At 39.3% G+C, this 25970-nt stretch overlaps 1 protein-coding gene across 6 annotated transcripts in view; it reads left to right on the top strand.

Moving 5' to 3' along the window:
• GRAMD4 (GRAM domain containing 4) overlaps positions 1–25970 on the top strand; it is an 82302-nt gene that overhangs the window by 38673 nt on the left and 17659 nt on the right. For all 6 annotated transcript variants that reach the window (XM_085326355.1, XM_085326374.1, XM_085326365.1 and 3 more), the window contains 4 exons: positions 11905–12025; positions 20850–20911; positions 23304–23436; positions 23865–23890. In XM_085326355.1, coding sequence (XP_085182481.1) covers positions 11905–12025; positions 20850–20911; positions 23304–23436; positions 23865–23890 — 342 coding nt within the window. The remainder of the gene's footprint in view (positions 1–11904; positions 12026–20849; positions 20912–23303; positions 23437–23864; positions 23891–25970) is intronic.

Raw genomic sequence — 25970 nt, 5'->3', positions numbered from 1 at the left:
CCCAGTGATGGCAGCAGGACAGAGCCCGGGGTTAGTCCTTATTCCAGGGCCAACTAGTGAAATCTGCTTTAGTCACTGGACAAAAGGTATAGATGGTAGTTGCGTGAAGATGACAGAACCGTGGAGAGCCCAAGCCGGGAGAGCCATATGCAGGACATACTGCCGCTTCATGGAGTGGATTAATCCAAGTGCAGCACCGTACTGACAGACTTGTATTCTCTGAAACTAACTCGTTCGTTAGTTTTAACTAATGCTGCTCACATGTTATGTTATGCAGTGTGTTCTTGATTTTTGTCTTCCTGGGAGCCCAACTTAACTTTTTGAGTTGAGGTGCTAGAGTGGATTTGAAAGCTAAGGGTGCCAGTGGACAACCTTTGCGTGTCCCCTATGTGCAAGTGGCCAGAGATTTCCACAGCTACGTGCAGAACCTGCCCTTCTATGCTCATCTTAATAGTGCAAACCTTGGAGGAGTCTGCTGCAGCTCTGGAGCCAGGCGTTGAAATGTTTATATTTCACTACTTCTGCCAAAAACATGAAGTGAAAACAGAGCCTGTGCTAATGGCAGAATTTTTGCAGCTCCTTTCATTTTGGATGAGTTCTGCTGCTCTTCTGGCATTTTTGTGCTCTAAAGATTCTGAGATTCGTGGAGGAGCAGTACTTTTCATGAACTCTTAAGCTAGTAAAAAGAGTCTCTACCAATAGAAACTTTGCACTGGATGATTTAGGAGAGGAATCTGCCACAGATTTTTAAAATCGTTTACACATTTTTAGAAAAACTAAAGATTTTTTGTAAATAAGGAGGAATGATCCGATGTAGTCTTGTTATTTTTTATGTGTGTAAAGGAGCCAAATTTCTCTCTTTATTTATGAAAGATTTGATGTTTAGACCTAATGAAATTATGTCACAAGATAAACTTGTGTAACTGAGTAAATAGGTTTTGTGACAAATGATATTTAAAGATGATCTAAATTTTCTTTCCCCGAAAGATCTGTGTATAGATTAAGTGCTTCAGCTTACACGTATACAGTCTTTACAACTCTTCAAATAGGTTTGGATACTTTGAATTCAGGAAAGGTAAAACAATTTTTTTTTAAAAAAGATGGAAAACCTTTCATGCATCTCTGAAAATCATCCAGGAAAGTAAAAGCCCAATTGTTAAATAATTCTTTGTAGTTTTTCGTGTTCACRTATTTATATATGAAATGTGCACACACATCCTTTTTTTTTTTTTTTTTTATAAGATTACAGTGGAAAAGGTGCATTAGGGAAGGGGAAAAGGCATTTTGTTAAACTGCAGTTCAGGTAATCCAAGAGGAAGGATATCCAAGCAAAATAATATACCTGTGAGTGAGAGAAAGATATTTTTCAAAGTTTAAGAATAAAAAATAAAATCAAAAAAAAAAAGAAAAGCTAGGTGAATAGTTTACGTGGCAGGGAAGAATATGTTATAAATGCTTGGTCGTTGTGTCAGTTTAGAGCCTCTTGCTTAGGTCAGAGTGGACTTGCTTTTGTTTTACTGGCTCAGCTGTGCTGCACAGGTTGCAGAGAGGTGTGCTGGGAAGCTCATGTTGAAGGCTTGAGTACATGGGCAGATGCAGGGTAGCTCTGCCTGTGCCCTGAACAGGTAGGGGGGTGTTTGGCTTTAGACGCTGCTATGCATATTAGCTTAAACTGTACACATGTTGGATCTCCAGGAGACCAGCCTCTGGATTGGTTTGTCCTCTCCTGGCTCAGTGCAGAACGACTTGTTTTGTAGGTCCTTATGCCTGACCTCATTGACATACCTTCTATGCCGGTATCTAAACTGCCATTTATTATTATTTTTTTATTTTCTTCCCTTTGTGTATTAAACTCATTTGTCTTCAGCTGGCCTTCTCCCTCTTTATAATCAAGGATTCCTTTTCTGTTCTCTGTTCAGAGTTTTGGTGTATCAGCTTTGACTGCTGAGAAGAGCTTAYATGAGGCCCTGAGCTTAGCTCTGAAACGTGTAAGAGGAATTTTCAAGCAAGGTCGGTTCTGGCCTTCCCCCACTGAGAAGCTGGTTTGGGCATCCTAGTATTCAGTGTCCTGTTACGAACCCTGGACAGCCTGCTCTTTTCTAAGCACTTTGTCTGTGATATCATGTTGTTCTCTGAGTGGGCATCTYGGCGCAGAAGTAATATTCTGCGTATGTCCCCTGTGGAGTTGGTCTTTCCCCCTCATGCCTTTTACTGCCAGAGTATGAGAGCRGCACCTGTAAAATAACCCGTCCTCCTCAGTTTCTGCCCTGGGGAATCATTGTTTTGCTGGAAAGGGAGTTTTTTCTCTCTGTTCTTAGTTCTCTTACTGGAGAGGGACTGCAGCCTGGATGTCTTGTCTGTGATCTTTCATCACACTGATAGTGAGCGAACTGAAGCTTTGTACACATCYGTAGTTAATGTAGACTAGTATCTGGTTTAACTCAGCGTGATGCATCTATTCTTTGGTTGAAACTTGATATCTTTCAGGAAAGTTCTGTGAAAGGCAATGATTTGTGTTATTACAAGATTTTTTTTTTTTTGTCTAGTTAGAGCTTTAAAAATATTTGGAAAGATTAGGTATTGTCGGGACCAGAAATGCTGTAGGAAATGTTTTCATACATTAGTATCTCCARTGCCTAAGGTAAAACAGTGAGGAAAAGCTCATTGTAACTGTACATTTGTTGTTTCTGTGGAAATAAGGTTATTTTTTCCAAAAGATTTTTAAATTTGTATAGAAAAATACCAACTCTATCCTTCTTGATGTATTTATATTAAGACTTCTGGCCTTTTGTCAGAAAACTTTGTAGAACAAAGGAAAAGTTGCAGTATTAGGAAACCTATGAACTGTTTTTCGAAGTTTCTGTAGAGAACAGTTTTGTACTGTGCTCTGACACAAACGGGAAGCCCAGTGGAGTTTTAGATGAGAATAATCTAGTTTTACTATTTCTATATGTAGCCAGGTCTGTTGAGGCACTACAGGGATGATGTTTGTGAGGAAAGAAAAGAACTCTCTAACTGGAAACCTAGAGCGATGGGAATGGTCAGAGGTAGAGATCTTCCATATACAAGCCTGTGCATGTAAGTTGATCCTGTTATGAAGCTTAAAATCTTATTTTCAAGCCATATCTTAGCTAAATACCTAAACAGAGATGAGTCTAAGCCTGAAAAGTGAAGAARGTAAACAAGTATTTCTGCAGCTTTGATCAGACAGRTCTTTGAGCACAGGAAAAGCTTTTTYATGMAGGTAGTCACAGTAATCCCACTGARTTAAATATCTCTGGGTGAGAGTRTGTATGCATCCATAGAAGAGTAGCATTTTGGAAGAGTGTGGAGAAAGGCAGGAGTAGGGCTTGTGTTCAATACCAAATAGTTTAACTGCTTGGGAAGTAAATAGAAGTTTGCCTTGTGGCTTTTCAAATTTCATTGATTCCTGTCATAACTAAAACTGTCAGGGCAGCCTGAAGATTGTTGTGTTCTGACAGTGATAGGTAAACATGACTATTGGGATTTCAAGCAAAAGTTTTATGCTAGTATTTCTATCCTGTTACCTTTCTGGACAAAATCATTGTATTGTGGTGGTTGATGGAAGAACAGAACAGTGAAAGCTAAATAAAGCTGTATTAACTAGGAAGTAGAAGTGTATCCTTTGTCCCAAARTTAAGTTTCAATTGCAAGTATGGATACATTAAAAAAGATACCCCTGCACATGTGTCTGTTAGAAGGATCTTTGAAAAAATAGAGACAACTCTGGTTTCACATTGCCCTGCTTCTGGGTTCTCCTGTGTGGCTGTTCTTGTCCATGTAGTCTTACTCTGAGCTGATAGATTGCCAGGCCTGTGACATCTGGTGGCAAAAAAGCCTGAGAAGYAAATGATCTTTTTCTTCACTTCCAGATTGTAGTAGTTTAAGAACCAAATATCCAGTCTATCAACAGTAGGATGTGAGTAGGTCTTAACAGGTGAAATCAAAGGGAAGGCCTGCCTCTGTGCTCTAGATACCTCTAAGATGAACACAAATCCTTAGGATGAGGCATGAGGGCYGTACAGGCCTTGTAGGCTAGAGGAGAAGGAGGAACATGTATGYAATAGAGTTTTCTGCCCCCATTCAGCAGATGGTTTTTCTAGCTTTGGGCATTGAACTAAGCCTAGTTTTKTAACTTTTCTTTGTGATGCTTTACAAGTAGCTGACTTCATGTTTGGGAATACAGTGGTTGTCTACACCACTGTCGATCCTGCAAAATGTAGCAGGGAATGGGTTTCTGAAGGTCACTGGTAAATATCTTATAGCAGTGAAAATACAGACTTTCCACGCTACAACTGTTGTCTGCTATRTTGTTGCCCTGATATAAGCATGGAAACAATATTAATGAAGAATTGTTTGACCCCTGTTCTGTTGTAGTTGGGGAAAAGGTGCACCTATGTGATGCTAAAATAAAGCATATCATTGAAAACACTGGAAATCTAAGCCTTTCCATACCTGAGAAACTCTTCTACAGCGACGTAGTAAAGGACCATTACAAACACTGTATTTGAATGTTAAGTAACTCATCTGTTGTTAGTGTAAGTGTTGGTTTGCACATACCATGGTAATACCATCTTAGGCATACCTCACCTGTTCGGACWCTGTGAGGGAGCAGGAATGGTGAGAGGGGAGACTCGGACTGGTTTACTCAAAGGAAGAAGATCTTGTCAAATAGAATTAGCTCTTAAATCGACTCTACCTTGTCACATGAAGTAGAAGAAGATTTTACCTGAAGCTGTATGTTTTTGAGGTGATGAACATAGTTCTGCTAAGAAGCTGGATGGTAGTTCAGGCTCAGCTTCCCTCCAGTGTGAGTATAACTGCATTGCTTCTGACTCAGAGTTGACTTATTTCCGATCAGCGTAGAGAGTTCACTCTGCTCCACCTAAAAGTTCCTGTAGGAACATGCTAAGAAAAAGTGGTCGCCAAAAGCTGTGGTCATTCTAAATAAGGGAGAAGGAGCTTGACTGCTGAAAAAACAAAATAAGCATAACAGAATGGTGGAAACAGAAGGGTAAAGGGAGGGACTGAATAACTGCAGACTGGTGTTAGGTTTCCTTCTAGGCAGATGGGCATGACTGTTTGTGAACATGGTGGGTCACTTCTTCATTTCGATGCATGCAGGTAGACCAGACTGGAGAAAGGTTATGGCGAGCTTTCTCCTCAAACGCCAGAGGTGGAGTCTGCTTTCCGTGTTTAACCCTTTCATTTCTCCACTCTTAACAAAAATGCCTATGTAAAATTGAGTCTGAGGAAGGAATGGTATTCACTAGATAAACAAATGTCATTGATTTTTAATATCTCCTGTATGGTTTTCTGGCATTCTTGACACCTACATCCCTACTGGTAAGAAGGAAGAAAAGGCTTTTCTGTGTGAAAGAGTCAAACAGGAAGCCTGACCACAGGGAAAAACCATTCRACTGACAAATCGAGGTGCTTTCAGTTGTGAAAAGGAAACAAAATAGATAGTTTTTCTGACAGTCTTCCAATTTTGATGTCCTTTTTTTTTCTTTCTTATCTTATAAGCTTTAGAATGTCACTCTCTATGTGACCTCCTTCCTCCTCTTCCCRCCCTGCCATATTTTAGACTGGTCAGGATAAAGAATATCTTCAGACGTTTACCATTATTTTTTCTGAGCTTCACCCATACTTAAGTTGAGCAAACCTCGACTGAAGGTAAAATATTTCAGGATAAATCTTTTAGAAGAATATGAAAAGAAAGTTTAGGGGAAGGAGGAACAAGTTCATTAAGAATTAGTTGTATAGCTGAATGTTTGCAGGTAATCCATTTTGATCCCTGTGATCATGCAAGGCAGTGGTGGGTGGGATTCCTTTTAAAAAACAAACAAACAAACAAACAAACAAAATCCCATTGATTTGAGTATTTTGTTATAATGGTTTCTTTGTCCACCTAAGACTCACCACTGAATAAATTGATGTTGAATGATACAAAAAGATGCTGGGCTGTCTTTTGACTCTGGAGCACTTGGCAGCTCACTAATCAGAATTATATTAAATGCACATGACATTTAAGGTTGAGGCATATCAATAAGATATATACTTTAAATATGGTTTGATATTCTGAGATTTACATCCCTAACCATCTCTGTGACAAAAATTGCATTTACTACTAACGGTTATGTGGGTGAATCTGGGCCTAGATGGCTCTTTGCATTCTAAATAGTTAAACCTTTCATTGGAACCTTAGAATGAGGAAATTGTTGGAAATACTTTTATATAAAACTCTAGGTGATGCTGTAATGTTGCATGCTCTTTGATGTGTTTCCTTAGCATAAAGGTAGCTGGCAGAGAAGGTCCTTGAAATGCAAATAGGTGGTGATTGGGAGAGTATTRCGACAAGTCTCTTCTTGTGCCTGTCAAAGAGTACCTATTCCTGACTGTTAGCAAACAGGATACTGGATTTGGTGGCTTTTTAATTTGGCTTGATATAGCTTCTAAATGTTCTTTTGCAACACATATCCTCCTGAATGTTGCATCACAAAATACTACTGGCAAGATAAATAGAAAAAAAAAGTGTCTCTCATCTGTGTGTCCACTTTGTCATGAAGAACAACCTCTCAGCCAAAATCTGAAAGTTTCTGCCTTCAGTTTAACAGACATAACACCCTCCCTCAACTTTTTATAAAAAGCTAAATGACATGGTACAGCATACACCTTCACCAAAACAATTTCTGAGGCATTTGGCAAAAGAAGAATCAGTGATTCTGAAACCCATCATTATGCCTCGCCAACTTCAGTCATGGCTTTCCTGATTTTAAGGAAATAGAAACAAAAATCTAGAGAAGCAACATAGGTTGATTTCAGTCTGCTGCTATGCAGAGATAGCATTGAAAATATAAATAGATGCTGAACTTAAAAGGACAAAATCATGTGCATTCTCTCTTTTTTTTTTCTCTAAATGTTGCCCTCACCATCTTTGCTGCAAAAAGTGTGAAGAACTCTTGTTTAGAATTGGGTCAGTTTACAGTATTGTACTGAGCCATCTTACTAATAGTATCTGGTATTGTAATAATAGGCAGGAATTTGTAAAGTTGTGATCAGATAATGCCACAGTTGGGCAGCAGCTTCTGTCTTCTTCCCATTGCCACTGCTGTCTACCCGCTGGAGATTACTCTGCAGTTCACTTGGCCAGTTCCAGGAGAAGAGCTATGAAGAGTGAAAAGGTCCGTATCCATTTTGGAAGTGACCACCTGAGCATGCAAGACAAAGGAAGGGTAAGACAGTAGAACCTGGAGTTTGGGGGAGTTGAGGAGGGAGGTTTTTAGGTACTTCCTAGCCTACCTTAGAATGATAGTCTAACCACATAAGCTTTCCTCTTCCTATGTAGAGTATAGAAGTCCAGGCATGAAAGAGGACGTGAGCTTGGGAGGTGACTTAGAGGAGAAAGCAGAGCTAAGAAAGAAAGTGGAGCTGCTAGAGTGGTTTAGGCAAGCCCTTTTCTTTTGCAAGCATCTGACATACAAAGCAGTAGAATCTCTTGCAGTGCCTGGGATTAGAGGTTATTGTTTCATTTGATGTCTTTTGGATAGATCTGTGGCAATTTTTTGGCAGTCTGTGGCTCACAGGTCATTGCTGGAAAAGACACAAGCCTGGGGGAGGGGAGGGGAGGCAACACCTTGAAGAACAAATAATGGTAGACAATTAATCTATATCAAAGTATAGCTGGGCATTGAAAACTTGCCTGTCACCAGAAGAGAACATCAGTTACAAGATAATTGTAAACAGAAAAAACAAGTCAGGGATTTTTTTGTGGATTTTTCCTTGATCACTTCCTGGTGAKCAAAGTTCTTCGTCCACATGCTTGCTTTATGACAAGTGGTGGAGCAGTTTGTGCTGTTTGCAGCACTACCATTTACTACTTGTGTTCAAAATAAAGAATAAAAGTTCTTCAATGTCTGTGATGACAAAAATACATATATTTACAGACATCTGATATTCTGTCAACAATGTCATATAGTTGATCTGCTTGGGCCAAACTTAAAATATTCCCTTTTTGCAGGAGTCTGGCAAGTGTAGAATGTACTTGTTGCAGAGAGAACTTCCAACATCTGACACTATCAGGGCTACTGACAAGATCCAGTTTGACAGTTTGTAGTTGGGATTTAATGTATTTAGTACCAATTAGGCAGCATGCTTGAACTGTAGTCTTGTTCTGAGGGCTATAGGGAGATTTGCCATAATTAACACAGATGTAGAAGAGTTATTTCTGTCTCATTAAATAATGGTGTTTCACCATGAAAATGTGAGAGGAAGTATGTACACTTTTTGGTATTACCAGTTTTTAACTTGATCTCCTTATATTTAACGCTAAACTAATWTGGTAACTACAAACTGCAGTCTACAGCCTATACTCTAGTTGCGCTCCGAAATAAATCATTTTTTCTTATTTAGTCCYGCTAAGAGATTTTGCAGCATACCTGTAGACCTACTGAGGAAAGCTGTTATGTAAATTAGCTAGTAGGAGACTCTGTAATCCACCTCCAATCCCTGTATTAAGAGAAACATCCGCTTYACTGTGCATGCAGCTTCRAATTAGAAATCCAACTTACTGTTGTGCCCTCCTRTAATGTAGCATCCTTCTTTTCTAAGTATTACTGAGATGCTGTTCAGTCTCACTTGAACCAATATTTTGTTGTTTAACAACTATTTTAGCAAAACAGTGCAATAATAAGCTTGCATATTTTGAGGAGAAAAATGAAATGTTTCAGTTGCTCTAGTGACTGTTGACATATGACTAAATGATTACTGCATTGCAACAAAACTCTGGATATCTTGTCTTTTGACAATAAGATGATAGTGGCTAAACTTATTGAAACATTAGATTTTAAAATCTAATGCTGTAAGCAAACCTTATACTAGGTACAGCAGTGGTTACAGCTAATGGAGGATAAAATGACATAGATATACTGAAGTAGCTAATTACTTTTTCCAGCTTGTGATACATTGCTAGTGCTGATCTTTTCTATGGGGTCAGCTGTACTAGGGTTTTCTATGGTGACAATATGCAGGATAATGTAGTTTTAAAGTATTTTTTGTCTTGTCTGGGGCACTTATAAAGCTTGTTTTTAAAAGTCTCAGCATCCAGATGTTGTCCTGCTTTTCTGTGCAAGATGATTTTGCTTAGGGAGTTTCTAAAGCACTTTTATGAGGTGACACTAGATTGGCAGATAAAGCCTGTATTGTATCAATTAACTGGATGTGCAGGTTCGGTGAAGTCAGGCTCTGAGCCTCTCATTATTTTATTGTTTCTTGCCTGTCAGGAGATAGGGAGCTATGATAGACATGCCTAGGAGGGAAACTGGAGATTAATCTTGGACCTGAGGTTTAACCTATTAGGCCTACTTATGCCGGAGGGAGACTGACTATCTAGGATCGAATCCCAGGAGTGTTCCATTCTCGTCATCAAGAGGGATAGATGTCTGTAAAGCTCAGTAGATAGATACTCSACTACAACCTCCATGGTGAAATGTTCGTAGGGGCTGTTCCTGAGGTAGAGGTTTTGTGACCTCTGTTGTTTGTAGCCAACTTTGGACATTTTGCAAGGAGAATCCTTGGGTCTAGGGAAATGTCCTTTTCGTAAATTCGGTTCGGTTTAGCCAAATTGTAGATTATTTCARAGGACAGAGCAAGGAAGAACATTTCTCTTTATCTGTGGTTTCTGTTGCTTAGCAAACTTTGTGTATCCACCTAACTAAACATGAAGGYTTTACAGTGCCAGACCCACACTGCTGTCAAAGTAGCAACAAGCACTGCTCTAAAAAGAGTGGGAGGTGCCAGAGCAGTTGTACAGGGTATATTTAAATTGCAAAATCATGTACTTGAAAGTTAGGGAATGCTACATAGTGTGAAGCTCTTTACAGTCTTTACTGACATGATCAGATGCTGGGAATTTTTTTCTTTGTTTAAGCAGGAGTTCTACCTCATTTATTGTGCACTCTAATTTTGCAGGAAGAAATTCTGTTTCTCTGGCACTTAGCCTTCTTTGAAGGTTGAATTTCTGGGGTTTTGTTTTGTTTTCAATAGAATGTGATGTAGTGCAATCAGAACGACTAGAATTTAGGAAGCTTGGCAGATCTAAGTAGACTTCCAAGGGCACCAGGGTTAATTTACACTACTTTTGGTTTCCTTATGTACACAAAATGCATAGTCACATCCTCTTTTTTTTTTCTTTTTTTTTTAAAAAAAAGCTAATGAAGAATTTTTTTCCCCCTCTAATGGTCCTGGAAAGATAACATTCCTATCCAGCTTTAACTTTTCATGTTATCTTCGTGATATTTTGCAAACTGCAGTGTATTCGAAGTGCAACAGATGTTTCCCCTCAGCTGTGTGCATGCTCTTGTTGTGGAACAAGATGAGCCCTTGGAATTAGGGTAAACTAATCATGAGCACAGTTTCTGTGTTGACATGAAAATTCCTTGTGGAGATATAATTAAGAGCAGCTCCATGCATAGATGAACCCTTAGGTCTGTATCATCCTGTTTATTTGCAGGAGAGAGACCATACCTAGTACAATAGTACAAGTTTCCTTTCCTACCATACCATAGCATACCATAGCCTTGGAAATAAATTTCAGTTTTAGGTGCTAGAGAATAATTTGGATTCTGTGATCCAACTCTTCTTTCTGGGACCATTAACAAAGCATCAGTAATGAGATAATAACAGTTCTTGATTTGGTGTTCAGCCTGTAGCCTCGCAGTAGGAGGCATCATGCTGTACTGTTCTCTTGATTCATGTATTTATTTTCCTGTCTGCTGTGTTTTAAATCTCTTAGTGTTCAAGGAATACAGGTAATCTACCACCACCTAATTTATACAGTGAATAAAATGGTCCAAGATGCCACACAGGAACGTTCTGCAGAGAGGGAAGAGAGAATGTACCAGTTATTCTAAGTATGTGCACTACTGCTGCTGACTTTCTGAAGATGCATACTGGTTGAAGTGAGAAAGATTGAAATATCAAAATTACTTGGTTACCCAAGATTTACAGGACAGTATGTGAACAGCAACAGAAGAGCTTGCTAGAGGATAGAACATCATATAGGAATAGTAGCAAACATTATGTCTAGACCACTGTATCTGTGGAGGTAGTAGAACTAGCAAGTGTTTTCTGTTCTGGTTTGCTGTAAGCTTGAAATGCTCCTACTGTTCTACTACTTATTATTAAGACTGAGCTTAAAAACAAACAATTAAAAAACTGCCCAACAGAGCACAAAGTAGAATAACTTTCATAAAAAAAAAAAAAGAAAGAAAAGAAAGAAAGAAAGATTTCCCTGTCTTTTTTTGGTCATGYCTCTTGCGAAATGATCAGTGGCAGTAAGCGCTCTGCAGCTCTAGACTAAAGGAGATTGTGAAAAAGGATGTTGTGGAAAAAAGATGCTGCCAATGACAAAAAARCAAGATTACTTAGCCACAAATAAAAATATGTGTTGTTGACACCAATTTCTCATTAACAGAAAGAAGTCAGGAGAGGAGTGTGTATGTTTGCATATGTGTGGGCMTATTATTACTGCTGATTATTTCTTTGGGGGATGAAAGGTATATCAGGTTGTATTTAGGTAAAGGTAGCTTCTACCAAAGTTTTATTTTTGGTGCATAATACCTTTAAAAGAAAACTTTAAAGTTGTTTTTCTCTTTGTTTTAATAATTTTTAAATAAATATTTTGTACATGGTACACCTGTGTGCTTTTCGTAAAGTCTTTTTCCAGGCTTTGATTATTTTTTTTTCTGATCAGAATATTTGGCATAGTACTGACTTAAAAAAAAAAAAAAAAAAAAAAAGCCTCATCTGTCTTAATTAGGTTTTAATTTTCTTACAGAAATACTTCAGGGTAACTAAATCTTTTTCTTCTCTCTTAATTAACAGAGGAGGAGCTCAGGAAGCTGAGAGAAGAAACAAATGCGGAAACATTAAGGCAAGAGCTAGAAAAAGAAAGGCAGAGGAGATTAGAACTAGAACAAAAAGTCAACGAAGTACTTAAAACAAGGTAAGAGAAGCATCTTTGCTGTATAGCTGAAAGCCTCTTATTGCCTCTGGTTGTCTTTGAATGATGAGATACGGTGACAACATCCATTTCCATTCTGGATTCTTTTCTTAAAAGAAAAAAGTTAGTAGCTCACATAGTGAAAAGCTGTCTGTGCTTTCCTATCAAAGTACCTCTTACACATACACTCAAGTTACGTGACCTTCCCTACTSTTCTGACTACACAGGTGTTCTGAGAATTGTCTAGTTGGTACATTCTTCACTTCGTCTTCTCTGATGACCTCCCTCTGGGAGCTCATTTACCTGGAGCTATCAGCATGGACTGTGTAGGGCTGAATGCGAAAGCCTTTGCCATGCCACTGCATATGCCTTGCTTCTTCRAAAACTGTGTCAGCACCAGACTGCTCAGCCCTTGCTGTTGTCCTGTCCTGTACTAGCAGCAAGGACGTCCCAGCATCACACCACAATCCTCAATCTGTAAAATTAACTGAAATTTTCTTGCCACTGCAACGACAAATAGATACATACCTCCCCGTACGCCTGAGTCCTTTCAGTTTGAGGACACCCACTCTGATGGGTAAACATCAAATTTGATGTCTGTCCTTAGTCTGCCTAGCAGCTATGGACATCAAATCTTAAGACCATAGCAGGTTCTGTTTGGTCTAGTCCACCTGCATATGCCAGCATGACCTTACTCAGCACTAGCTAAGATAACTTGGCTGAGCAGTAGCAGCTGTGGTTCAACTATGGTCACCACTAAATAGGTAGAGTTGGTAATCATGTGTGCAGTAAGCACTGTCCCTTACTTAGATGGGACAAGTGGGAAAAAATAGGCAAAACGTTTTGCTTGGATGCAAGACTTCCAGTGCTACATAAACTCTTTCCCACCCTSTCTGTCTGTAGCAGTGTGAATAGAAGCTATTGATGGCGAGCAGATGAGCCTAGCCACTTCCTCTGCTCTGTTCACCTCCTACTCTCCCAGTGCTTGCAAACATTGTAGTAGGGATAGCAGYAGGTAAATCCCTGCCTTTTCACTTTGGTATCTGTTTATAGAACTGCTGTCCATGAATCTGTTTAATCCCCTCTTGAACGTGTTGGTGCAGTCAACCACTGGAAGCTGTGAAGGCAACAAATTGCACAAGTCTGCTGTTGACTCTCCTTAAGAGATCTCCATCCCATTCATTCTTTCAGTTGCCCTTCTCTGCCTGTTGTGCCTGAAGATGAAGAGAGTTCACACAGTATTGAAAGTGTGGGTCCACCTAGGTTTTATGTAGCAGGTACGAATTAGGCCTGCCCTGTTATTCTCTCTACTGAGCTGTGTTAGATTTTCCTGGCTGATGCTTTGTACTCATTGTTCTCCAAAGTCATTGTTTTTGTGCTGAATCTAAGATTGGTCTGGGTGCAGTCCTAACCGAAGTTGCCAAGTTGCATGCTTGGAAGGGGGCTCTGCATGGCCACAGAGAGAAGTCTTGTTCCCAAATCACCCCTGTGATCATGTCCCACAAAGGTGATTTGGAAGGCTCTGGTGTGCGTGTGTGTTTGACAGAAGATTTTACAGTTACTTTAGGGCTGGTTCATGGCTAAGAAGTGGAAATGCAATGTCCAGTCTCCCCTGTATCTTCTATACTGGTTGGCCTGCCTGCRTACGTGTGTTAATTTCCATTTTGTCTGTAGGCTGATGTTGCCTGATTGACTGGGCTACTGGGGACAGTGGAAGAGGGACAAATTCAGATTTGTCCCCATGCTGAGATTATGTGATTGCTCCACAGTAGTGATTGCTCATCTGGGCTTCTGATTTTGCCTCTTCCTTGTTGGCTGATTAATGCTACTGTAGCTGAGCACCCACTGCTTGCAGGAATGTTTCTAAAACACTCATGTAATAGTCTACCTATTTTAGGGTCCTTTAGAAACATATATATATATAACTCTACCAGTGTGGGAGAAGCTTTTGGGGGAAAAAAATCTTTTGCAGAGGAATCATTGCCAATCACTCTTAGGTAGTTAGTCTTTCTCCTGTTACAGGCACCTTGCTATCTTCACAGGCTTTCCTCTTTCTCCTGGATTTGGTGTTAGTGATTTTTGTCTCCTTGAACCAATGTGTCTTCAGATCCCTGAAACATAGCAGTCCTTGTTTTGCTGTGCTGATGGAGAAATTCCTACTGAAGAAGCTTGCACCTCTTAAAGTAATGCTTCCAGTGAGAGTGAGGGTTGGGATCCCTGGCCTTCAAAGACTTCCCTCATGGGGAGGAAGCTGTCCTGTGGGGTTTGTCCAGGTCAGTTGCCTGTGTACCTAAGCTGACTTGAAAAGATGARTTTTATCTTCCTTTGGAGTTTAGAGCCAGAATTCATTGGCACAAGCTTGCTTTGGCAATGCTGCCTGCTTTTCATGAGTTATCAACAGGAATCTTCAGAGTACTTTGAAGCAGGCCAGGAAGTCTCCTTTTTGTTAAGTATTCGAGTCCAATGACTTCTAGACAGCCACAGTGTTGAGGTCATGATTTTTGGAAGCTTGCTATGGAATATTCTACTTTGGCAAGGAAAGTAAAGATGTGTTGCCTAGTATGAAGCAGTGAGTCTTGTTTTCTGCTATTGCTTGAGATAACTGAGACTTCAGGATGCCTTCCTGGCTCTGACTTGCTGCCTTGAAAAATTTAAGATGTAAATTCCACATGCTTGTATTTGAGCACAATTTAAAGGTTGTATCCTCTGATCTGTGCTACATCCCATCATACTATTAACTTGGGTCTAGGCCTTTAGACTTTCTCCTAAGAAAGAATGTGCCTGGGTTCCAGGTTATGTGCTTGAAGGAGAGAGAAGGGGAGAGTGATCCTGTCATTGTCAAGAGTCTGGGAAAGAGATGAGGAACAATCTTCCTCTGGAGGCAAGTCCCATCCTCCTGCCTTATTTAGGTTTTTCTTTACAGGGAGCAATRAGCATGGCCCAGGGTCTCTTCTGGCCTGTTGCTACTTGTGAGTACATGTGTTTTACAGAGGAAAGAGTTGAAGTTCTTTGTTTATCAATTGATCTTTAATCTTTCTTCTAGCTCTTCTTTGAATCTTTTCCAAGCGTCAACAACTGAGTCTTGCTAGATTGTGGACAACCATAATCAAAGTGTGCCTCTAGAAAGCATCTCATTGCTAAATTAAGGTAGCATGGCCTGTCCATCTCAATGCTGTGTTCCCATTTGGATAACAAAGCTAATATAATCCTTAGAATAGCTCAACTGCTGCGCTAATTTATCCCCTTTGTCCAAGTCTTTCTCCTAGTCTTACTTATGTTTCAAACTTTTTTGGGAAAGGCAAGTGCAGGTAAGGCCACAGCAACAAAAGGCTTTGAACTACTTTATACTCAAAAGAAACCTACTTTTTTTTTTTTCTTAACTTGTGCTCCATTGTGTGAAATTCTTCTTCACTGCTTTTTAACTGCTTGTACTTTGCTATAGAAGTTTTAATACTTTTGTTAGCATTACAGGCAAAGTGTTGGCTGGCACAATCCTATACTTAATAGGCCAAATTTATGCCTGATGGATATTTAATTTTATTAAGCAAACTTACCCTAGGAAAATCATTGTCTGTGCTTAATGTCAATAAAACCAAATTTGCCCTGCTGCTCAGCTCATTTCTCATATTAACTTTAAGTAGCTATGCATACGAACATGYTTGTACTTTTCCTTGCTTACAGATGTAAACTACTAATGAAAAACAAATTATGTTGTGGTATAAGAAGGGAGACATTATTTGTGTTTTAACAGTTGCAGTGTTCAAATGCAGTTGTGAAATAGGTCRGTATGTGTATTGTATAAACACATACTGCAAACTGCTCAGCAAAGAGAAAACAGTGCTAGCTGACAGTGTAGATTTTTTTTTGTTTTTAAGTGAAGAACATGGCTTTGTTTCACTGATTTTTTTCCAGGGAGGAGGGAAGAGTGGAAGAAGAGGCTATTTTGTTTATAGTGCTCATTCCTGATGTCGATCTGTGTGTCTGAGTATTCAAAAAACTAGTGGCTTCAGCTAAAGATTTTTGGTAGAGACACTTTGGGACAACTTTGCATTTGATACAGCAACTGACGCTTACGACCTTTTGCTAGTGGAACAATGCATAAATGATTTGGAATAATCTGTGTGAGCAATACTTGTTTAATGTAAATTGTGGGCTATTTTACGAATTGTAAGCTAGCTCCATCAGACAGTAAGGGAAAAAAAAAGTAATTACTGCAACAACACCCACTAACAAGCTGTGGCTTATACAAATCTTTTTAGCAGTATCATTCTRAGCTATTTTTAAGAATAGAAAATAGGTGGTGTTTCTGCATAAGCCACTATTCCTTCTTTGGCCCCTATCTTTGTTGACTCTTCCTGGCCTCTGGATGTGTGGCATCGTTCTCCACACAAGCAACGTTTTGGATATGGCTGACTTGGTCCTTTGAGAAATTCCTTAACTGGCCCCTGGTTTGCTACGGCGGCTGGAAGCCTTCCCTCCTGGAAGGGTCCCGCTCAGCCTGGGACTCGCTGCACAGGTAATAAGAAGCTGGGACCGTGTCAAAGACTCTCRTCTGGCACCGTGCCGCACTGGGATTGCTACCATACCCGACTGCTGACATACTCAGCTGGCTGAACTTTGTGCGTCTCTTTTTATTTTTAACTTGGTAGCTTCRGTGTCAGGCTGCTTGACAAGTAACTGCTGTCAAGAGGTTTTTGAAAAAATTTTTTGCCTATTAACTTGTAGCTCTAGTACAACATTGGGTTGATGACATTTTTTTCTGAGCCCTTTTGTTTATGAAGTTACAAGTTGTATAAAATGTGGGAGCGTCTAGGCAAGGAGGACAAATGCTTCTGAAGCTGTTGGTGTATTTTAATGAGAGACATTGAAAACATATGAAAATGTCTTAAATCAGTTTTGTGACATCTGAAGCTGTCTGTACCTGAATGATCTGCCTTTAAACTAGGCTGTGAAAGTAACTTCTTTATACTTATTCTTACGTTTCTAAGGTTGGAAGGTGCTTCTCCTGGAAGTGCATTTGTGTTCATGTTTCTATGTGCAGTAACAAGTAATGTAAGACCCTGGCTTCCCTCAAAGCTGTCAAAATGATGCATTCCTTGTGAACTCTACTCTGAGTAAATCTGTAGAAAATAACTTTTAACGTGGCTAAGAGGAATTGGTTGTAGTGATTCAGGTCTTTGACCTGAATTCTTGGAGAGATTGTTTTGATTCTTGTACCGTTCTGCTCTCTCAATGGTACGCAAGGCTAAAGATGCACAAAACCAAAACAGTCAGTGAAGGCAAGATATACAGCCCACAGATCAATGTCAATATTTTCTTAACTCTTGTGTTATACTTGCAGCTATGAAAATAAGGCTGCTCTGGATATTTCTGTTGGTCAGCATTGAATGGAAGCTTTTTCAGCCTGTGCTTGTCATTTTTGAATGTTGTGTCCGCCACTCACGCTTCCCTGACTTCAGTGTGTGTGTGTATTTATGTACATATATGTATGCATATAAATATATGTAATGCCAATAATTTATGCCAATAAATAATGCTATTTTGCTATTTTTATTTATATTGCATATATATGCATATATGCACACATGTATATACACATACATATATAAACACTGGCATCGTTCAACCTGCTCGTGTTGTGCTAAGACACGAGGGGTCTCACCTGAATGGCTTCAGTGCCAGAACTGAGACCGGATCCAACTCCCAAACACTGTCAGGGCCTAGAGGCTGGATCTTCCTTTGAAACACTGTAGTATTTTTTCAGAAGCAGGACGTTCATRTCTGTCTTCTCTATTGCGTGTAATTGCCTATTTTCATCAGCATATCCTTGTGGGTAACAGAAATCTGTAGATGTTATAAACATGACTTAGTTTAAGCRTGGTGATACTCTAGCCCTATTTATTGCATCCTTTCTCTGGGTGGAAAGTGTGGTCGCATTGGACTTAACACAGTTTGTTTTTTTTAGTGTAGATGGCTGTTAGAAACCTTAAAGGGAAGCACACCATTTCGTGTTGTTGTGGAGGTAGTGACTGGGTTTTTTCCAGTCTTCAGCTGATCTCTAGCAAGAAGAATAGCTCAGGAACTGGAGCAAAAGTGATTCCTACCCACTGGCAGTGGTCTTGCTGATTCAACATGACCTGCTTTTAGGRTTAGGCTTCCCAGTGGGTGTGCAAGTCTGAACAATGAATTCTAAGCTTCCTGGACCAGATCTGGTTGAAGTAGTTAATTATAACCTGATTCACAGGTGCAGTAATGAGCTGTCATTAACTTGATGATTCAGAAAGGTCAGGCTCTTCGCTGGGAAGGAGTAACAGGCAGATGGTAAGTAAGACATTGCCAAAAGGGGGGGGGGAGCCAAACTGTCATATGCTACTGATGCATTTCAATCAGGCTGGTATTCAGAGCTGTTTCTAGATGAGACTCTTGAATTTTTCCAAGAAACATGGAGTAACAACGTTGCACTGCTTCTGAAATTATGCTAGAGCTTCAAAGGGAGACCCAGCGTCGAGTCCCTTGGCCGTGGTTGGTGGTTGGATCCTGTCTCTGTTTCGACACCAGGGCCATCCAGGTGTGACCCCATGTGTCTTAGCACAAGAGTGGGCTGAGTAATTGGCTCCTGCCTGTGTGGACTTGTTTGAATGTGCTCTACCAAAATCTGCCTTCAGTTTCAGCGAACATGGAGGCAGTGACAGTTTGAATAAAAAAACGTATGTGGTGTAATCATTTGGGGTGATATAGAAACCCAGACGCTGCTATATAAAAGTTTGTGCAAATCTGGTCGTATTTGTAGCTCTATTTCTTTAGAAAGAGGGAGAGCTAGAACTGGAGGAGATAGAAGGATGTAGGGGAAGAACGAGAGAAGAGGAGTTCTTTCAGGTGGAGAACCAAGGAAAAATGGCACAGAAACCAAAGTTAAARTTTTGCCAAACAACAACAACAAATTGGTGGAATTTCAGGTGCCTTTTGGAAGGAATTGTTACAAATACAGAAGCAATGTGGAAAAGTCTTGCAGAGGAGTGAAAGCAACAGGTTTTCAAAGCAAAGCTTACAGAATTTAGCTACTCCATACTGATAGAGGTCCAGTTATAGTTTAGAAATGAGTAAGTTATTTCTAAATGTTCCTTTTAGAAATGAACAGGAATGTGGAAAGTTCATGAAATATGGTGAGGCCTTTGGAGGGAAGGAGTTAATTAGTTCTGTTGTTTCCCAGCCTAGAACTGAGTATTTTCAAGGACGAAGGATGTGGTAAAATCTATGAACTATTTCAGTTTGTTTAATAGCCTGGCTAAATGGGTTTTGTGTAGTGTAGGTCTGTGAAGTAGCCATCTACTTTGTATTATTCATTCTGTTGTTACTTTGTTCGGATGTTGAGCCGAAACTGTAATCTGGCTGCCTTCAGCAGATGGCTACCTGGCCTTGCCAGACTTCCCTTCCGCAGTGGCCTATTCCCTTGCACGTGGGCACGTATAAAACGCTCCCACATTTTATACAACTTGTAACTTCATAAACAAAAGGGCTCAGAAAAAAATGTCATCAACCCATTTGTAGGGCTGTGTTTTAGATCAGTTTGGAGGCTACTGTGAGTACATTTCTGCATGGGTTTAGATCTGCTGTGTATACAGACAGTGCAGCAAGGYCTTTCTTGTGTGTGCTTTCTAGAGAAGGAGTGATAAAGGAGGAATTTGTGTCCATCTATATTGCCCTAATCTGTCCGTAATGTCAGCCCTCTTCTTGCTCTCCCTTTGCTGGCCTGTATAACTCTTGGCTGCCTTCAGGAGGAGTGAAAGATGAAGGAACATTTGAGAGCACCGCTGTTGTCTGGTAAATGAGTGGTAATGAGGTTGTACATGACTGACACATTTTTACTTCAAGCATTTTGCTTTATTTCAGTCATATAACTACAGGTCAAGTAGAGCTTGTTGCAGCTGGTGTTACCTTGTCAAAGCTGCTGTTCCATTAGATTTTTTTTTTTTTTCTGTAGCATGGATGGCTACAGACTTCTGGATTGAAACCTAAAGTATGCTCAGAACACTTTGGATGTTGGAGGCTATGGATGGCTCAGATATAATTATAAGTCCTGCACATTGCAGGATGACAAAAATATGTATGTGTTTTCTGAAATCCATTCACTTTAAATGAATGAGAATGTTGTTCTCGATTTGCAGTGAAAGATGAGACCATTGTGCCTGCTCCTTGCCATATATTTATAAAATGTGTTGTCTCAGTTTTTCAGGCTCTTTTTAAATTTTGGGAAAAAAAAGATCTTTTTCATCTTGGGTTGATATCTGTGCATTTTAAGAGTTTACGGTATAGTGTTTTTAAATAATTCTTGACACTTGTGCTTCTACTTGTGAAGATTTGGCTGATGGCTGACTGTAGTAAAAATAGTAGCATTCAAGATKCATGTATTAAACTGGTTTTACTCCAGAACTGTGATTATCAACTTGCAATATGGAATCTCTTATTTATTCTTCTGAGAAAAGTCAGGGCTCTGAGGAGCCCTCCTGATGGACATTGCAGTGAATACACAATGCAAAGACATGAATAATGCAGCAAGTCAGATATTAAAATATTCAGTAGTTATCAGATGAAAATGAGTTGTTGGTGACTAGAACATTCCTCTCCTTTCAGTATGTGGCATTTCCTTGGTCTTCAAGTACATTGAATATTTTGGTTCTTGCCATAAAGCACAATTTTGGTTTTCTCTTGTCATGCTTGTGTTAGCTTAGCCATGGAAGCCGTCAAAGTTCTTTTCTTCCTGGGCTCCCTTTATGAGCATAAAGATCTGAATCAGTAGTGTTTCATGTTGTTTCCACTTTTTTTCTAGAGCAGAAGAGGTGCCTGCAACTCAGCAGCCTGCGAAGCCACAGTCACAGGCCAATGGATCAGGTAATCTTGGTCAAACCTGTATAAGCAATTTGATTCAGGGAGCAGATTTTTTTTTCATTCTTTTCTTTCAAAACTCTTCTAGAAGGTAAAACAAATGTTGCCGAAAGCTTGCTAGGTCATTAAGGTGGTTTCGGAAAAAGCTAAGAATAAAAGACCGTTTGAGCAATTTCTCTGTATATGATTCTATGTTAACTTCTTGTAGATGACTGTGCACATCTGAACAAGGAATTTATATTGTTCTATAAGGCCTTTAGAACTGAAATGAAAGCTGTTACGTAACTTTAATTCTTGTATGCATAGCTGATTCTTGGCTACTTGGAAAACAACTCTGATATGTAAGAAAGATGCTCAGTCTTGTTCCCAGCCGCAAAAGTTCTTTGGTGTCATTAATCATAGTATTTCCTTTTTCTAAAAGACAAGATAAATTATTTTAGAAGGAATAAACTTAAATGTGTTGCTAATTTTTTTGCACATCTACCTGCCTCCTCTATTTCTCAAGATACTGCTTAGTATGGATTAAATAGTATAGTGACATTTGAAAGAACTAAGAGAACAGGCAGATTCTCAATCTTTCAGTACAGTGAAGTGTTTTTTCCATACCTCTTAATTTGAGGGTACCAGCTAGCCTTTTAAAACTGAGGATYAGTTTAAATTTAAGAGTTGTTCCTCCTGTACTGCCATAATGTCAGTAGTTTCTGTTATGTGAACTGCCACTTGCTCGTTTTTTTTATGTCTTACTGTGTGCTCAAAATTTCATTCTTTGTACTACCGGAAGTATAATCAATCATATGGAAAATCTWGACTTCCTGTCTTTTGTTTTCAAATGTAAACTTTGGCTTTGCTGTAAGCTGTTACTAAACTCATTTTTTCTCGATATCGTTGTCATTCTTTAGTCTGTAGCATTATTTTATTTTCTGAGACTGATTGCTGTTTCTTATATGCTTAAAAAGGTGGTTTGGGCAGTTGTAGCTGGCAGACCAGTCCTTCATACTCCTGCTTAAACATGTCTTAATTTTATCGAGTTCTAAACTAAGTTGGGCCCTGGAATAGTTGTGACTAGTCTGGTTTTTTGCTGCATTGATTTGTTGATCTGACTTTTCCTGTTCCTACTTACCAAAGAATAGTCTATGTGTTGCTTCTAAGAAGTGATTTTCTGAGTTAGAGATAAAGCAAGAGGTAATTGCTTAGTTTTTGTCTGCACTGCCTATACTTAAGGGCTTCACCCTGTTGTGTTTTCCATTGACATTTATCTTGAGATTGCTGTAAAGTACTCATACAGAAAGCATGTATTGCTTTGCCATATAAGACTTTCCAGGCAATATAACGAATATATATTCCATATATGGAAGGTAGCATAGACAGCATCATTTCTCTTGCCTGAAAAAAAAAAAAAAAAAAAAAAGAAACCACATGCATGCGCACACTTCCTTGCCCACTCTGGAAGCTAATACTTCGCTGCATATAACCAGTTGGCAGACAGTTGCAAAAAATGTCTCTTGCAGAATCTTGCTTAAGTTGCCATCACCCGTTCCTTCAGTTTAGTCTGACTGTAAGATTGTATTCTGTTTTCTCTGCAGGAATGTTTTGGTTTACATTTGCTTTCTCTAAACAACCCTTCAACACAGTAAAAGTGTTTAAATTTAGGTCAGTCTTATGTTTACAGGAACCTCTTAATCAGCAAATGTTTTTACCATGTTGCTAGAAATTTTCATTTGTTAAAATATGTTTAAGTAATTTCTGTAATAAGATGCTTCCATGTATTGTACTTACAGCAAAGCTTCTCCTGGAAGTAGAAGTCATCTTTATTCTTCTTTTACAAGCTTAACTTGTTTTCCTTCCACAAGAGAAAAATTCCTCTAACTTCTGTTATGAAACAAATTCAWTTTTTTTTTCTGATTTTTCTGAATTAGATGTTGAGATTCCTAAGACTTTAAGACTGACAAGTGATCAGAGACACAGAAGTTTGGCASCTTGATCTCTCAGCTATTGCCCAGAGGCCACCTCAGATACCCAAAGAGATAGAGTTTGAAGTTTGGATTCTACCTGGCAGAGAATCAATGCTGTGTGAATGGGCAGATTTGGATTGGCAGAAAACCTGCGTAATTTCCAGTGAAATAAAATTTTTCCATATATTTAGTGAACTGTCCTGGTAGATACATATATTATTTTTGACAGTATAGACACAGTATAGACATTAATATTTCCATGAAATTGTAGGAAAACTAAGTTGTGTAGTGGGTTCCCATGAAAAGTGTTGAAGGACAAGAAATTGTTTACAAAGAATACTGCACTAGAAGAAACRTCGTATGGGAACAGATGCAGGTTTTGTATGAAGATGTCTTCAGATATTGTCTTAATATATGGTTATTTATTTGTTTGTTYGYTTTTATAGATAAGCGCAGTCACACAGTGTGTTCAAGACTCCAGAAGTGGTTTTAYGACAAATTTGGGGAGTATGTTGAGGACTTCAGATTTCAGCCAGAGGAAAATACAGTAGAAACGGAAGAACCACTTAGTGCTAGAAGGTAAAACTCTAAAGCAATTGTAAGCAATTGTTGGCTTCTTTACAAGGTTCTTTATAACTTTTACATAGTTTGAGCAAGTGTTTGCATAAAAAAAGAAAAATGTTTCGTGATCATTTTTCAGCTGATTTTTGAATGCCTTGACTGAGATGAAATTTGAAATTTGTCTGTTGTACMCCTTGAAAACTGAGGACAAAGTCTTAGACTGGAGAGCTTTTATTTTTTCAATTTTTGTTCTGATGCAAGTAGGCTGTAGCACTTACTAGGCACACATTTTGTAATGGATAAGAATGAAGCTTCATGCACAAAAGTTTAATTTACAACTGTAAACAGTATTTCAGACAGCAAATGTGTACATAGCATTTTAATACAAATCACTACTTATCTATTTAATAAATAGCTTTCATCTTTTTTTTCTTTTTGCCCCCCAGGTTGACTGAAAATATGAGAAGATTAAGTAAGTATTTAACAGTATTTTATTTTCTGGAAATAAAAATACTTCTTAGTGACCCTGTTGGGAGGATTGCTGCATGTTATAATAAGAGTTTTGAAATACTTTTGCCAGTTCATAAGCAGGGGTGATTCTGAAATCCTGAATTAGTGTTTGGAAGGCAAAATAACTTACAGGAATGAGGAACGGTAGAAGCTTGCTTTTAATCTTCGATTACATGGGTTATCTCTGTACTAAACAAGTAATGTTAATTAAAATGTGAGAACAGGATAACCCTGCTGAAACTGAGCCTCTGTGAGGTATTTCTGCAGTGGCAAGAGTAACAGTGGTTATGTGTTTGTGCCTGAGCTGCTTCTAGCTCCCTTGTGAGCGTATTAGCTTACACTGTCAAAGGGGGAGGGCTTGGACTATGGGGAGGCTAAATGTGTCCTGCATTTCTTTTTCTCAGACAGCTGATAACCCCTTCTGGAAGGGAGGACGCAAGGCAGCAGTTTAAACAAAATAGTTAAACCCTCTAGCAGCTTTATGCAGCAAAGAATTGCTAGCCTGAAAAAAAAAAATGCCTGGCTTGCACCTTAAGTGTTTGAATTGTTACAGAGCGGAGGTAAAGGGGAAATAAAAGTCTTTAATGTCTGTCAGTTTTGTTATCTTTAATGTAATACTGATACTCATTCTAGTTTCTTCTGGGAGAATATTTGTGACCTGTTCTCCTTGATAGAAGTGACTTTAGAATGGCTTTAAAAAAGAAGTGCTAAGCTTAAGCTATGATTCATTCTTAACTTCCCTAGGTGAGCCACAAAAGTTGTTTGAGGATGCCTAACTACCATCCATGGCCCTCTAGCCCCTTTTGTCCAGTGGTTTCCAGGTGTTGACCTTCCCTGCAGGTTCTTCGTAGGCAGTGGAGCAGAGGGAAGGAGGTGCTGGAAGCAGTGCTTGAGTCGGTGACCTCCTCCACTGCCTTGAGCGTTCCCTGCCACTGACTTTATCTGCTGCTTCATTTGTGCTGCTGACGCTCGATGAAATCTAGTCCTAGTTATTTAACTACTTCCCATCAGGAATGTATCAAGGATAGCTGACTCTCAGTGCAAACACAGTGAGGCCGTGTGCTGTCGGCTGTCTGGAGGAAAGTCTTCCAAAGCTCTGAACTGTATTGTGAGCAAGGGTGTTACTTGTTGGCGTCTGTGCAAGAGGATTTTTCAGCCTTCTCAGCTGAGAAGGCAAAAATCAGTGTTTTCCGGCAAAGAAGGCAAAGGTCTTCTTGCAGCAGCCTTTTCCTGTTTCTTGTGTTCTCTCAGTTGTTTGCGTAACTGGTAAAAGAGCACGTAGGAATAGGAATGGTGACAAGCCTTGGACAAGGACAAGCCATGTTAAGAGAGCTGAAAAAGAGAAATCTTGCTGTCACTGGCTCTGTGCATGTTGGAGGGTAACATACCTCCCTGCATAGATTTGTCCCCTTTGCAGTGACAAAGGGCCGCAGAGGCAAACTTCTCCAGGCAATGTGGTCCTATATCTCCTGGCTTATGGTAAGGGTAAGCAGCAGACAAGTGCTAGCAGTGGACAGACTGCYGCAGAAACATAGCCAGGCAACATCTAGCCTGGTTTTAAATCAGTTAATTCRAGTAGTGGCTGATTATCCATTGGTAGCTTGGAGCTCCATCAGGCTAAATTTCCTTGTTCTACAGTAGAATGAATTGACCTATATTGAGTTTTTTAGGTAGTGTAAATTAATAGTACAGAGCTCAGAGCAGACTGCTGGCAGAATCCAGCTTAACCTGATAAAGATAGTGCTATACTTGATTTCCCTCCTACTTGCCCCCGTACACTTGCAGYTTAGAGATAACCTGTGTCTTGAATAATGCTTAATTTTTGGAAAAGTGTTGCTTTCATAGTTACTTAGTTACACTGATGTATCTTTTAAAGTTTTTTTTTTCCTTGAGTAAGCTTTTTTTGTATTTACATGTACTGAATATTCCTGTTAAATTTCTAATTTGGTTGTTTGTCATTTAAAGTCATTTAACTGTAGTAGATTAATCCTAGCAATTGTGGCATTCTTTTTTTTTTTTTTTTTTTAGCAAGCAGAAAAACC

The sequence above is a fragment of the Rhea americana genome, unplaced genomic scaffold, assembly GCF_003343005.1.
Source record: "Rhea americana isolate MKP2758 unplaced genomic scaffold, rheAme1 scaffold_1, whole genome shotgun sequence".
NCBI classification, from domain to species: domain Eukaryota; kingdom Metazoa; phylum Chordata; class Aves; order Rheiformes; family Rheidae; genus Rhea; species Rhea americana.
The sequence above is the reverse complement of the archived record's forward strand: the minus strand, read 5'-3'. Positions and strand labels throughout refer to the sequence as shown.